The 15429-nt window shown below is 47.3% G+C and overlaps 1 protein-coding gene across 12 annotated transcripts in view; it reads right to left on the reverse strand.

The window, feature by feature from the left end:
* LOC146786091 (eukaryotic translation initiation factor 4 gamma 1-like) overlaps positions 1 to 15429 on the reverse strand; it is a 1219153-nt gene that overhangs the window by 945827 nt on the left and 257897 nt on the right. For 10 of the 12 annotated variants that reach the window (XM_085635572.1, XM_085635570.1, XM_085635569.1 and 7 more), the window contains one exon: positions 1815 to 1901. The exons of the other annotated variants lie outside the window; for them this stretch is intronic. In XM_085635572.1, coding sequence (XP_085491698.1) covers positions 1815 to 1901 — 87 coding nt within the window. The remainder of the gene's footprint in view (positions 1 to 1814; positions 1902 to 15429) is intronic. 12 annotated transcript variants of the gene reach the window in all.

Raw genomic sequence — 15429 nt, forward strand, 5'->3', positions numbered from 1 at the left:
CCTTTTTTTTTTTTCTCTTTGTTTTTTTTAAAATCTGGGCAGAGTTCACCTTCGCTCCAAACAGCCTAGAGCCATGGTAGGACATGTCCATTATTGCCCGATTGACATCTGGTGAAAAGCCTGTGGAGCGAGTCCAGGAGTTCTGGCGCACCACCACACTGGTCCCGACTGCCCTACCCAGACAGTCCTGTGGAAGCTTGAACGGATGAAGTATTTTGCCATGTCCGGGTCATATGTGATTAATCGTTGTAGAGTTGGCCATGTCATCTGGGAGACTCCGCATCCGTTATTCTGTCTCATACTGTGCAAATGTCTACAGGAGACTAGTGTTCACAGACCAGGACAAGGTTGGCAGAGGAGACTACACCTTTATAAAGAGTTTAAATTTGCTTCGATTCCTTGCCAGACAGAGGTGTCCAAAGCATTAGGGTTCAGGTGACTGGTCGATTATGACCATTAATCTCTCTGGGTTGGGGTGGTAAAGCATGAGGTTAGGATCCCCGTGTGCAGGTCCATGCCACTTTGCCACCCGTGTCTGCAGATTTGCCTGATCCCAGGTGCCCAAGGGAACGGCGACTCTTGGATGGTTTACTTCGTGTTCAGGAACTCAGTGAGGACACTGATTTTTACATCAGTTTTAGAGTGTGTGAAGTCTAATACCTCTGCACAACAATGTTTTTTTAGACTTTCGACCGAAATGAGCACAGGGACTTCGATGACATCTCATCATGCTAGCAATCTCGAGCGTGTTCAAGCACTCTCCGGTACAGCGTTGGACTTCTTGCAGAGTTCAGCGACAGCGAATATCCCTTCACTATTTCAGATGGCCTTGCAATTCATTTCCACACACCACTTACGGTTCAGAGTTGTGCTTGGATCACTAGCATTTGTCAGTAACAATATCGACAAGCCTTAAACTTTCCAGTCCGAGAGATGTGTCTGGAAACTTTAGAAATTGGAGAGAAAATTTAGTCCGAATTACATAATTTGAGACTGGCTTTGTATTGGTAGGCTCAGGCAAAAAGATCAGTGCGCAGAGGTGACTCATATTAGAGTGTCCCACAACATCACTTCGGGGAGCAGGCAGATCCGAAACAGAGCTGCATGACACCACCTGGTGATGCATGAAAGAACTGCAAGAAAAAAACTTTCTGGATCCAGTCAGGCGCCTGGGGACATGGACAAGTTGAGCTATCTGCGATTAGAAGTTTATATGAGAAACCATATGCAAATGTGGCGTGGATCACAGAAATTTTCAAGACATCTATGACCGGAATCAATCAGCGCCCTCCCCATAACCACCTAGACCTTGGGGTAGTCCATTGACCATCGCTGTCTAAAGCTGATTAATTGAGTCTTTGAAACATCTAATGAGATAGAGAGCCACCTCAATGATTGGCAGAAAAACAAGAGCCCATGGCATTGCACCAGTTAGCACCATACGGATCTCACTGACAATGCCTATTGGGAGACAAGGTTCCTGCACAGTGCCACTGAATAGCTATTGCTGGAGAAAGGTTTAGGATCCAGTCTGGCACCTGGAGGATATTCACAACATGAGGAATGTCAGTAAAAGCACATTCAGTTGAACTGATTCATCCAATTCTAAGATGCACCCCTTAAACTAAGCAGTATTTCCTATTCACACAGAACAAAATATATTGCTTTGTGTCTAAGCATCAACTGTTACGTCCCAGTGCTTTCTGAAGGCCTTCCTTCTATTACACTTCAGATTCTTCACCCACACATACAGTCTAACACAGCAAAATTAACGGAGATACTCCCCAGATAAAGACATACACAAGATATCTTACCGGCCGAGTCTGAGAAGGCGTATTCATTTGTGTAACTTGTGGCGGGCCGAACACCACGGATGCCGTCTGAGCAGGTGGGTACAGTGACTGGTGAAAAAGGAGACACTTTGAGGTCAGTGCAAAAAGGATCCTCAAAACTTTGGAGCAACTGATGTAATGGACAGGCTGACCAGCAAGCATTGGTGCATAAGCTGGACTTGTGCAATGCTCTGCCCTGTAAATACAACTAATTATACTTCAACATCTTTGACAGTAAAAATCACCTTTGAGAATATTTTTATCGAACTAACGGCCCTTTGACACTAGGAAACTATACCTTCATGGTGAATATGGCTCTTAGTCCTACACTAGAATACTTTCACGGTGAATCGGGTACCCTTAGTTCTTGGTCTCGACAATTGGTTAGCTCCATATTACATGCTGTCAGTAATGTCAAACCTTCCACAAGGTGTTGCAAGGCACCACAGAGCAAACACTCAAACCCAGCTTGCAGGCCCTACCTAACCAAAGAGTAACCAACTAGCCCAGCACAGGCCTAATTTTTGAGCCAACTTTTGAGCAAAGTAGACACTGCAGAGCAAGTAAATGACTGGGAGGTTGCTGTGAAAGACAATGCAAATATCAGAAGTTCAGGAATAGCCCATGAAGGAAATATTTTGGTACTAGGCCCTCCTATGTCCTAAATTGGCTAGGAACCAGACTCCACTGCACAGAAGACGTCAGGAGGGGAGTCAACGTATGCCAATTCAGGGCCTAACAAACTTGTTAGCCAGCACTTCCGAGCTAAAAACTGCATCTTTTTGGGAAAATAAAACTGGCAGGTGATAATTTACTTGGAGCTTGTGGAGCAGTTCAAGTAGCTGTGAAAGCATGTAGGCTTCTGGGAGCAAATGTAAACTTAACAAATGTGAAATGGGCATCAAGTCTCTGAAGAGGCTTAAAAGCTCTGTCAAAGGCATGGGGTAGAGACAAGTATCTATATTGTATTGGTATCCTTCACTTTGTTGCCAGGGGCAAAATCACTATATGTGAGAAGAAAAGATTAGGTTTCTGAAAGGTATTTGTCCCTTCCGATAAAATTTTATAGTCCCAGGAAACTTCAAAACTTCCAGCTTTTGTATTTTACTGGCCATTACAACAAGAGGTCTGGGTTGACAGAATTTCAGCAATTTGTGAAAATCGTATTAGAATCTACACTACATTGAGAAAAGCAATGACTACATGATTAACAAATTTATTTCCAACATCAAATAGCAACTGGTGTCAGTGAAATGGTACGGTAGGGGAGGGGCTGAGGTGGTATAGTATTCCTCAAGTCAAATCAAGATTACCTGAGCCAAGTGTCCATTATGCTCTTTTTAGGGTTACAAACGGAATTTTGCTTTTAATATGGAAAAGGGTTCATGGAGTTTCTACCGAACGAGTCTTCCTATGCACTGTGCTAGCGGCTGATTTTACAAGTTGAATTGCTTGACTTGAATACAGAGATCAATCATGTACGGTGAAATAATGTTTACTATTAGACTTCCTATCACTTTGAATTTAATTGTAATGCCTTTTGTTAAGGAAGGCGGGTAGGTGAATTAAAAGCATGCCTTTTTTTTTTAAAAGGCAAATCTGCTAATATTTGCCATCATTTTATAATTCTGGAAAACAAGAAATACACCTTCAAGAGAAAGCTCAGCCCTACGAGCCGAGATTATTAAAAAGGCTGTTTTCAAAATAACTGTCAATGTCCCAAAGTCAAATACAGAAATCGTTTGTTCAAGGATTCAAAAACGCAATGGACCCCTCCTGAATGCAGCATGATCTGGTTCAAGTATGTAAATTAGCAAGAACACAGTCTCCAGGCATTTGAAGACTGGCAGCGCACAGAATATTTACATATAGTGGGACCTGGAAAGTGCCAAGGAGCTATTTCAGAGCCAAGAAAAAAGGTGCAGTCATGTGTGCTTCCTTAAACACCAGCCTCGTGTAGTCTCTGAACACCAACTGACATTCTGGTTTGTCAAATATGGGTTTCTTGGGAACAAGGCACCTGTTTGCTACAGGGGGAGAAGATGAAGAGCAATTAACTCCTGCTGAATCGAGAAATCTATAATAAGGAGAATCAAGAAGCAATCTGCATGAGCCAAAATGGGGTTAAAAGTGATCACAATTTCAGTTGTCAGGTCCCAACAACCAGGGACGCAGAAATTTGTGACCAGGTCAAATGTAGAGAATGTTCCCAGATAAAAGAATTGAGGACATTGCTACTGTGCTTTGCTGCAAACCTTTCCAAAGATATCACCACTGTGTATTATGGTGCCTGCTTAAACAAGGGTGTTTTGAACCATCCAATTCCAGAAGCCAAATTCAATTTGGCTGCAGTCTTGTCAAATAAGACACAAACCACTTCCTCGCATAAGGGGGAAAAATAATTATTAACTCACTTAAAGATTACCTTCGATCCAGGATGATTTGTAGCTTTATTTCATGTGGTGACCACCATCCGAGTATTCAGAACTTATCCGTGAGCTGCCAGCTGTTCTGAGAAGAGTCAGGCATTTGGGTTGAATGGCTGAAAAGCCTAAGGAAACTGGATTCCTTAAGTCATCAGGTGACAAACTCAAAACCTCCAGCTTAGTAATAAATCTAGTGAATTTAGCAATAAAGCTACATTTTGGAAAACTTCTTGAGCTTGCTCTCCCAAAGCTTGGTATCCATTTTTGCCCAGAGCTACTGAAACTACAGTAAATCGTACCAAACCTATGCACAGAATCACAATGTTTATCCTTGGGTCACGTTATTTGGTATAGTGCGCTTAGAACGTAGTAGGTTAGAATGCAGTCAACTTTATATGGAAGCCAATAGCACAACTGATTTCCCGGGTGCTTAAATGAGCTTGAAATTAGGCCATTGGAGCAAGTCTGAAAACAGATGGGATAAGAACGTAGTCAACCCATTCCATTGCCTTTTTCCTGCGTGCAGAAAACTAGTTTGTTAAGGAGTCTTACAAGAATTTTCTCCAGGCCAGCACCAGTATATTTAATAATCTTTGTTTTCTAACATACTCTAGGGGAACACGGTACTGCTCACTGGTAGAGGGGAATGCTCTGGAACAGAATTAGTGGCAAGTTAAGTCATGACTAAATTTTGTGCCATAGTAAATGCAGTTTAACATGCCCGTAGAACAAATTATTTTCAGTTGAGATGAGAAATTTTTTAATCATTCAAAGATACGGTCAGTAAAAAGGTCAGGGTGTCATTGGGACGAAAGTTCACAGCTTCGCTTAGAAAATTTGTCCCAGTTGTCTTTTACATTTCAGTGCATTCTCCAAGTGCCCTCTACAGGTTACCTATTCCTTTGAGAACCCTACAATACAGGTCACTCACTACAGGTAATATTCCTTCAAAGGGATGCAGTGTGAACTGGCAGGTTAGCCACATACTGTCTAGTGGACATTGGACACTGGACGAGTTAAGTGACCCGCCCACCATATGCCACTAACTGGAAACCCTTCGACCATTCCAAAATCTGCTAGTACCTACAGATATATAGATAGACCTTAAAGATTGCACATTTTGGGAATGGTTTTAGCCCAGTGGTGTGTACATTCCTGAAATTCATAAGAAAACCATAATCCACAATTTGACATTCACTCAGGTTCTGGCCTAGCAGTTACAAATGCTGTAACATGCATCTTTGTATAGCACATTAAATGTGCATTCCAACGACTATCATAAACCCAATTGCTTCTGGACTCGGCCACTTACAAACTTTCACCCAATTGGGTCACATTGCCCATTCAACACAAAGACATTGGTTCTTGGCTCCAGAAGGTGTGAGGGACAGTTATTTTGTGCAGGAAAGTTTTAAGTGGCCTGACCTGCTAATACAATCTTGTACTTCCAAGGTAAAGTGCTGACTGGACATCACATTTACTGTTGCCTTTTTTGTTTCACTGCATTCTGACTTAAGCGCCTGCAACTAGTGGAGTAAACTGTGATAACTCAACCAGTCTTCTCAGAGAGTGAAAAAAGTGTTGCCATATCAACTGGAATGCAATAGTACTGTGATCTTAGGAAAACACTGGTAAATGACGTTAAGAATAAGGTCCGGTAAACTCACTCCTCCAGAAGTTCAGAAAAAGACCTCAAGCAACACAAACATTGTTCATCATTATACGGCACAGAAGAGATAATAAAGAACACTTAAATGGCAGATTCTAAATTACATTTGCCCTTTCCTTGCCCTCGCCTTATGCTCGATTCAGCAGGGGTTGAACTTTAGAATGACCCTCGTTAGATCTAGGTGATACTTTGCTGCTACATTTTTCTCTTTTTTTTGTCTTTTAAAAAAAAAAAAAGTATTTCAGAATTGTGTTCATAAAATGAATCATTTTTTGCATGGCAGAAGGATTACCTGTTGGTACCAAGTGGAGGTTTTTAGTCTTGTTTCAGGCCTCGTTTAATATTTCATACTGTCATGTTTAAGCCAGTCGTGTTACATTTAGTGTATTATACATAGTGTATTTTATTTACATCCTAAAGCTTTACCGAATGGCATTTATTGTGCCACATAGACTAGACTAACTATGCTGATACATGAGAGGTTCAGCCTAACAGAAAACTCAATGAAAGAAGGCGTATCAGGACAACCTCTTTCCTGCGTCCTACCAAGAAGCAGAAAACTCTTGAACAGGTTGGTGATGTAGGTTTAGTGAACAAGGTCGATACAAGGAAAAGGGGCCAATTCTGCAGGAGGGGAAGCTCCCCAAAAAATGTCGCAACAGCATCTTATAAAGGTCAACTTTACAAATGGTAGCAGTGGATAGAAGTATCTGCACATACCAACTAGCATTATGGCTTTATAAGAGTATGCAAACAATAGTAATACAAAAACGCATGTTTATGGGTGATAGACAGAACCTTTGCTACCAGAAGGACATCTTGAACGGGGTGGAACGTCTCACTTAACGGAAGTGGGAAATAGTCTGAAACACCTCAAGAGTATACATATCAATCGCAATGTTATGTATAAGGTGAATAGTCCAAATTAAATTCAATGGACCAAGTGGTCCTATTTCAGTTTCTTGATATGAAACAGGTTTTCTAGTATTTACAGAAATTTATATTTCTACAAGTGTTGACTTTTGCTATAAAAATATATATGGGATAAAGTCCTTGTGATGACAGAACCAGCAGTATCACAGAAGAAAAACCGATGTCGGTACATTAAATCGAGAAAGACCGAAAAGGTGTTTGTGTATACACCCCACACGTGCGTCACTGACTTTTCCAAGACTGAAAAATACCTATAAAGTATTGCAGTATACAATTTGGTGGATAAGGCAAAGGAGGCGAGGGTGGTAAGTAGGAGTGTGACAAACCTGCAAGACTATTTTCAAATCTTAGAGGTTTGTGTCATTCAGAAATTGGAAAGTCACGAAGGTATGCAAACGAAAGAGTAAAACAAGGACAATCCAGTTACCCCTTGTGAGGCTGGCTATCAACCAATGTAATGGTAATGTGCTGACAAGGGAGTCACTAAAAAATGTTCTCCAAGTAGACTAGGTTGTTTGTCGCGGAAAGGTGACACGAAATTATATAGCCATCTGAACTGATCTCAGAATAGGTTTACACTATAACCAGGGTTAATGAAAAAAGATTTTTATATTCAGTGACAAAGCAAACAGAAATTGGGTTTCCTTTACCACTTCGAATCATCTAGTCTGAACAGCAATAAACAGCAGTGATATCAAATGGGTTCACACACACTAGACTTCTTTGGAATCATGAAACCACAATAACAGCCCTCTACTTTGAGGTACTAGTAGAGATTCTTAATCAGGTTGATTTCAGGTCCTTTATATCCAGCTCCCTTATCTCCAGCACCTCCTGTCATGCTCAAGCACAGATTAAAAACAGAAAAAAGTGAGGTATATACATTAAGCTGGCAGCTACCCAAATACCCTTAAAGTAGCCACACTGGGTGTAATCCAGCCTACAAAATTAGGTTTCCTTGGTTGCATAAATGTATTTATACCAACATTTAAACGTGTATATTAGAGATGTAAATGTCTGCATTTTCAAAAATGCATAAACTGATATTTACAGAAAAATAGTTTAATCTCCTAAATACCTTTAAAGTCAATAATTCAGTGGCAAATCATGTGTCATGGGAAGACTTCGTGTAGTGCCAGGGGCACAGCAGCTCCAGCTGTTCTGTATTACCCTTGTAAAGGCATTCCACAAGGACACCATTTTCTTTTTAATTACCGACAAGCGTGCCTGATGAACTGAGGGGAGCCCTGCTGGTAAGCTAGAATATGTCTGTTTGGGTCATAATTACAACATTAATATGAGCTTGATTATTTTCAATGAACTTGACAAATTACATAAAAGATTGGAGTATATAGATTCTATGAAGCTCAAAACATAGAAGTCATGGTATTGAAAGCAGTGGCACTATCAAAAGCAGGTTTAGAGACACCACTGATCTAAATGCCTAGCCAAAATCCTGGAGCAGTGATTTAGAACAGAGTGAACACCTACTTTAAGATTTACCAGTTTAATTGTGCCATTTAGCATTTATTTAGTGTTGGTAATCTTGATTTTTGGACCAACTAAAAAAATTAAATTGAATTTGTCAAAGACTAATCAATTTCTGGGGGCGTGGCCAGCAGCATAGCGGTGTAGACGTGCTCCACGAGAGCTCCGCTGGCCCCGCTCCCGATTGCATCCTGGGTCTCTTCGTCGTTGAAACTGATATTTAAGCGGCTGAGTAGCGATGCAGTGTAGCGGTACCACCGCCGCAACTGCCGACTTCATACTGCCTGAGATCTGGGTGGTTTCTGGCACCCGGGGCTGGGAAGCTGCCGCTTCCAAAATGGCGGCGCCGACACATTGAGGTGAACCCAGCCCGAGGCTTCGCTGAGCGGTCGTGGTGCCGCTGGAGGACGATGTGAGAGCCTGCTGCGTCGATTCCCACCAGGAGTGAGGCCTTCCCCGAGGAGGAAAGCGCGATGAGATTATAACCCCCCCCCCCCTTCCCCAGGACGTCGCTGCCGCAGTGAGGCTGGCAAGTGAGGGAACGCCATCAATCGCGGGGGTGGTGTCGACGCCAAAGTGACGGGCGGCATCGGGCGCCTTCGTACGGCCCTGACTGGTCTGGAGGCAGCCAGTCACCCATCATTCCCCTAAGGTGGCCTGCCCTATATAAAGGACAACCTCATGCCTCCCCTGACCCATGCAGCGGCTGCCCTGCATATTTCCCGCTTAGGAGGTGACTCTGGAGTTAGCGGTAAGGTCCGCCCGCTCTGCCCTCCTCGCTCTGAAAGCATACAGTCTGCACCCGCCTGGAGGTGGTGAATCTCCGTGTGCAACACCTTGAATTATAGCGCTATATGTGCCTCACCCCGCCTGTTTGGACTGCCACATCAACGCTGTAGCACTAAGCTGCGCTTACCAAATTCAAATTGGCGAACCGTCCTGTCCTTGAGGACAGACTAGGGGACACTGCGCAGACAAAGTGCGGATTGACTACTTGGCCACAAAGTTGGGTGCGCCCTCCCCCGGGGGCGAGTCACCCTGCAGGTCTTGGAACTCGGCAGCGCGGCGGTGCTTTGGAGCCGGGGACGGAACTGTCTGGGAGGGACACCGCTATCTCAGATACAGCGTGTTAAATGGGGGGAGCCTTGAAGGACTCCGCCAGCTCATATCAGCCCTGCTTTCTGTGGCGTGCTGCGGGTCGCCTGTCCTCCTGCGACTTCTGTTAGACCCCGCCTTCGTCCCTTCTCCCCTCTTCTTTTGGACTGGTTGACAGCGTATGCAGAGGTTCCGATCCCCTGACTGCAGAGCCCTCACTGGGAGCACAAGATGGCATCGTGAGTGAGGGTGCACGGCTGGTCTGCTCCCATTGCGATCTTGCTGCATGCCCACACTGTTGGGAGAGCCTCGGCGGCCACTGGGCTGCGGTCTCCGCTGCAATACCTTCAGAGTAAGTTGATGCACCACACGCGCCATTTCGAGAAGCCCAGCAATCCTTGCAGGCGACAGCAAAACGGTCCTTTCTTGTGTCTGCCCACCATGGCAAAGGATAAGGAAAAAGATAAAGAACCACGTCCGTCCCGGCAGAGTAAACTGGATAGTTTCGCCAAAGTGCTACCAGCTGCGCAGGGTGGACCTGCCCCCTCTCGGATACGGCGTCCATTCTGCAGGCTATCCAGGAATCCAGGGATAGCTTGGTGGTGAGAATAGCGGAAGTCCGCTCTGAAGTGACGCTTCTGCGTCACAATCTCCGCAAGGTCTTGGACAGGGTGACCGAGGCAGAACATCGCATCTGAGTTGGAAGATACTTCAAGTCATGCGAAAAGATGTTGGGGGGCTTCTCTAGTCTGTAGCGCAGGTGGCATGGAGTGTAGACTAAGCAGAAAATCAGGCCAGGGGGAACAATCTTTGATTTGTCGGATTTCCTGAAAAAGTGGACCGAAGTAATCTAGAACAATTCCTTCTGACCTTCCTGAAAGTCCTGCTGCCCCAGGCGCCATTCTCGACCTGTGTCATAATAGAACGAGCGCACAGAATGCCCGGCTATGCTCCGCTGCCAGGGGCTCCTCCACAACCTAATAGCGCGCTTTCTGAACATTCACGATAGGGACTGAATACTCGGAGAAATCTGAAAGAAAGGAGAAGTCCGCTACGAGAATACTAAGGTGATGGTATTTCCAGACTATTCTCGTGATGTGCAGAAACAGAGACGGACTTTTGATCAAGTTAAAATCAAAATGCGTGCCATGGGGATCTAATATATGTTGCTGTTTCCAGCTAAACTGAAGGTCATTTCAGAATACGATGCTGTTTTTTCCAAACTCCGGAGGAGGCATGGTTCTGGGTGGAGCAACGACCGCAACTACGAGGGCCGCCACTGTCAAACTCCACCACGTCCCCACTCAAACGACGGATACGGTCCCAAGACAGGCTCAGGCGTCTGAGGCAGGATCTGCGGCCCAAGTCGTCAGCCGGGGCAACACCGGGCAGGACCCTGCGTTCGAGACACTGACATGCTCGTATCGGACTCTGGGGAAGAGATGCGTCGCTCAAAGTCAGCTGATCCTCTGCAGGGCCTGGAGGATATGGGCCACACCGACTTGTCTGAGGGAGATGACTTCGATGGGACAACCAGTGCCCATCTGCTCCTGAACAGTATCCTGCGGCTGGAGGCAACGGACCAAACCCCCCAGGTTCCAGATGACCAGCCCAGACACCCTCCTGTGGAAGGCAAAAAGACTTAAGGCGGGGCCTGCTGGCCGCTGCCGGACAGTAAGACTTCCCTGAGCTCCAGTGGTTCTCCACTGGTTTACCATTGAACTGGGAAAGTTAGACGTGTTTGTGTGTTTTTTTTTATATTGGGTAGTTAATTGGGAGGGAGGGGCGGGGATAACAGACCTCGGATGATTGGCTCCAATGTTGTCATGTTGATGAATGGGGGGATGGGGAGAACGTCAGAAGAGTGGGGTGGGGGGAGCTGTTTTCTTGTTTTGAATGTATTTTGGAGATTGATGGGAAAGGAGTTGGTTTGATTCAATGAAGTGCTCACACTGATGCGCGGGGGGGCGGGGTGGGAGTATTCCTATCGAACGCAGACACCAGGACAGATTTTGTTATTGTACTAACATGCCGGAAGATGAATATACAGTAATGACATGGAATGTCAATGGTTTGGGTAACAAGGTGAAACGGGGATTGGTAACCAAGTATCTCAAGAGACAGACCGGATATATTATTTCTACAGGAGACGCACCTTTTGGGTACTGCATGCTCCTTTCTGGGACGGGGGTGTTGCACTACTCTGGCACACGCGGGATTTACCAAGGGCTCCCATGGGGTGGCGATCCTGGTTAGGAAGTCCCCGCCTTTTCATGTTACGCAGACGTGAGTGGACACCGAGGGAACATGTGTTGCAGTCAGGGGGGTTTAGAACCATAGGACTCATTTTCTAGCTAGTATCTATGCACCGCCTCGCCTCCAACAACACACGTTCGACAAATTGACTAACCTCCTCTTGCACTCTGGCCCCGCCATACACATCCTTGGAGGAGACTTCAACGATTTAGTGAATTCCCCTACTGGATGGCTCCTTCGCTCGAAAGGGCACCCTGGATATCACACCTCTGGCCGTTTTTCTAGAGTCACGCCACCACCCGCTCCGGCGGACATTCTTATTTTTCCGGGGCCCATAGGGTGTTCTCTCGTTTGGACCACCTTCTCGCTCCGGCAGGGGAGATACGGGTGGCAGACATGGACTACCTGGCTAGGGGGATTTCGGACCACTCTCCCCTGCTCATGAAAATGGGTGGTGGAGGTGGACGAAGGCTTCCGCAATGGAGGCTTAATGCATGGGAACTGCGGGACGAGACTGTAGCTGAAGAGCTCCGTGTTGATTCCCAGCTATATTTCACTGAAAATTAAGGTTCTGTCCCATCTGCCATTACTTTGTGGGAGGCCTATAAGGCAGTATTGCGTGACAGGGTGCAAAATATACTGGTCCACAAGAAGAAACGTGCGATTCAAGAGCTTGAAGAGTTAGAACATGCCCTCCTGGACTTGGAAGGGAAAAGTCAGACCGCAATGACTGAGGACGATCTGCACCGGCTTGAAATAGCCAGGCGCGAATACTTGGCGCTTGCGACTAATGAGGTAAAAGCATGCCAACTCCTTCTGTATCTCGCCTCCCCGCGTAAATCACTGATCGTCCTGGTTGATGTTTTGCGTTCATTCGGTCGCAACTCAGGCCTGGTCATCAACTGGGCGAAATCCTGTGTATATGTGCTTTCCGGGGAGGCTCCGGCCCTACCACGGGACTGTCCGATCCAGATTGCCTCCCAAGGTTTTCGGTACCTGGGTATCTATATCACTCTTGACCCGGAGGCTCGCTATGAGCGGAATTTGTTACCCCCCCTCCGGCGTTTGAGGGAGGACGTGGTGCGCTGGCGGCGTCTGCCGCTCTCGCCGCTCGGCCGAGCGGCCTTGTTTAAAATGATGTCCCTGCCACGCTTCCTCTACGCCCTCCAGAATACTATGGACTTGGTCCCGGCACGCTATTTCCGTGAGGTGGAGGGCCTCCAGCGGCGCCTGTTCTGGGACGGGAGGCCGCGCATTGCTCTGGCTAAATTGACGCTCCCGTGGTACGATGGGGGGGTCGCCCTCCCTGACATCAAACGGTATTACTGGGCCTCCCAACTAGCTGCAATTAATCATGGCCTTTACGGGCCTGCCCTGAACCCGGCATTTGAGATGGATAAGATGCTCCTGCCCGGTGGCGATTACAATCGAGCGCTCTACGCTGGCGCGCCCGACTCCCGTTTGACGGGACCGACGCGTGTCATGGTGCGTGTCTGGCACGCGGCTAATGCAGCTATGGGGTGGAAGGACCGTTTGACCCGGGCGTCACCGCTGTATGCGTCTGAGAGGTTGGGCTCCCTGTGGACGTCGAAGGGCTTCGAGAAGTGGGACACGATCGGAATCAGCACGGTGGGAGATCTCTGGACGAGGGGGGGATTCAAAACTTTTGAGACTCTGCAGGCGGAGTTCCAGCTGCAGGGCAGTGAGTACTTTCGGTACCTACAGGTCCGCCATGCGCTGGGCTCCATCTTCTCGGATGTCGCATCCATTCCGGAGTCTTCCCCCCTGGAGGACAGAGTCCTAGATGGCCATGTCCCGGACAGCACGATTTCCCTCATATACAAAAAACTGAACGATAGATCGTGCCTGCTGACTAGTCTCCGCGAGGCTTGGGTTGCCGACGGGCTGGAGCTGGACGATGAGGATTGGATTTCCGCAGTGGCCTCTCCGAAAGAGGTGGCCATCCCGGCTCGCCTTCGTTTCGTCCAGCTCAAGATCCTTCACCGGGTTTACGTGACGGGGCCAAGGCTTCTGCGTATGGGTTTTGCTGGTGATGGAATGTGTAAGCGTGGCTGTGGTGCGTTGGCGACTTTCATGCATATCCTGTGGGAGTGCCCGAAGGTGGAGCGATTCTGGCGTGGTGTGCATGAGGTCCTGCGTGTGGTGACGCGTGTTGCGCTGCTGCCTGAAGCGAGGAGATGCTTGCTGAATGTATGGGAACCGAATGACTATTCCGTCCCGCAGACGCGGTGGGTGACTCTGGGATACATGATAGCCAAGCGCGACATTGCTCAATTGTGGGGATCCCAGAGGCCCCCTGCGGTGTCGGCCTGGAAAGAGCATATGGATTGGTGTATGTTTCGTGAAAAGGTGGTGTATGTGGCGAGAGGTAAGCCTGGGGCGTGGGTGAAACTCTGGGGCCCCTGGAACGCCTACCGCGGGGGTATTTGTGAGCCACCACTGCTACCGGCTGCCTCGCCTGCTCCGTCTCCCTAGACGGCCCCCCTCCCTCAGCCGCGGGCGCGCGGTCCCCCAGTCCCTGATCTATTCCCATTCCCCTCTCCAGAGTTTTGCTGCTGGTTTGGATCCCCCACTTATGGAGCACGTGCTGTTATTTTGGATCGCGGGTTGCCTTGCGGGTGTGGTTTTTGGTGTTGTTTTGTTTCAAGAAAAGGGAACCGTACTGTGGGCTTGGAGCTGTGTGGCCTGCACCATTGATTACTCCTGTTTCACTGCTCTGCACTGCCTAGAGACTTTTATTGTATGTGTGCAATATGTTTTTGTCATTCTAGCGGCCGGCCGGATGGTTGTAGGCCCATACCTGTAACTTTTACGAACTGCAATAAACGGTTTCAAAAAAAAAAAAAAAAAAAAAAAAGCATGCCAACTAGCAACCCAACATCACCTTTATGAAACGGGAGATCTGGCGGGGAAACTGCTGGCGTGGCTGGGGCAGAAGGAAATCGAGTCACGGTGGGTAGGGTCGATAAGGGACCAAGAGACTATACCGCTCCGAAAGATATCGCGGGCGCTTTTGAGCGCTACTACAAGGCTCTTTATGGAGCCCGCATCCACGCGGAAGACTCCAGGATACGCCATTACCTTCAGAGTATTGACATGCCCACCCTTACACCACACCAGATAGCCTAGGTGACCTGACACTGGCGGAGGTTACAGAGGCCATAGGTCACCAGAAAGCAGGCAAGACTCCGGGTCCTAATGGCCTGCCGAGTGAATTCTTTAAACTGAACACCCTGCTGGTGCTCCATCTCCTAAAGCTGTTCGTGGAATCAAAAGAACAAGGATGTCTCCTCCAAGACTTTTGTCTTGCCACAGTGGTGGTCATACATAAAACTGGGAAACCACCAGAGGACTGCGGATCCTATCGCCCCATCTCACTCCTTAATATTGAAACAAAAATCCTGGCCACGATTCTTGCACATCGCCTGCTAAGCGAGATTCTTTCGTTGGTGCACCAAGACCAATCTGGCTTTATGCCCAAGCGTGCCACCAGTCTTAATTTGCGCCGCCTAGCTAACTGGATGGATACAGTACGGGGTCGTGACACTCCCCATTTGCTTCTCAACCCTTGATGCGGAGAAGGCGTTTAACACGATACACTGGCCCTTCATGTGGCGTACTCTGGAAGCAATGGGCTTCGGCCCGGTTTTTCTAGGGTGGCTGGCGTTATTATACAACGCACCTGAGGCGCGAGTACGGGTCAATGGCA

This window comes from Triturus cristatus, chromosome 11 (genome assembly GCF_964204655.1).
Source record: "Triturus cristatus chromosome 11, aTriCri1.1, whole genome shotgun sequence".
Taxonomy (NCBI): domain Eukaryota; kingdom Metazoa; phylum Chordata; class Amphibia; order Caudata; family Salamandridae; genus Triturus; species Triturus cristatus.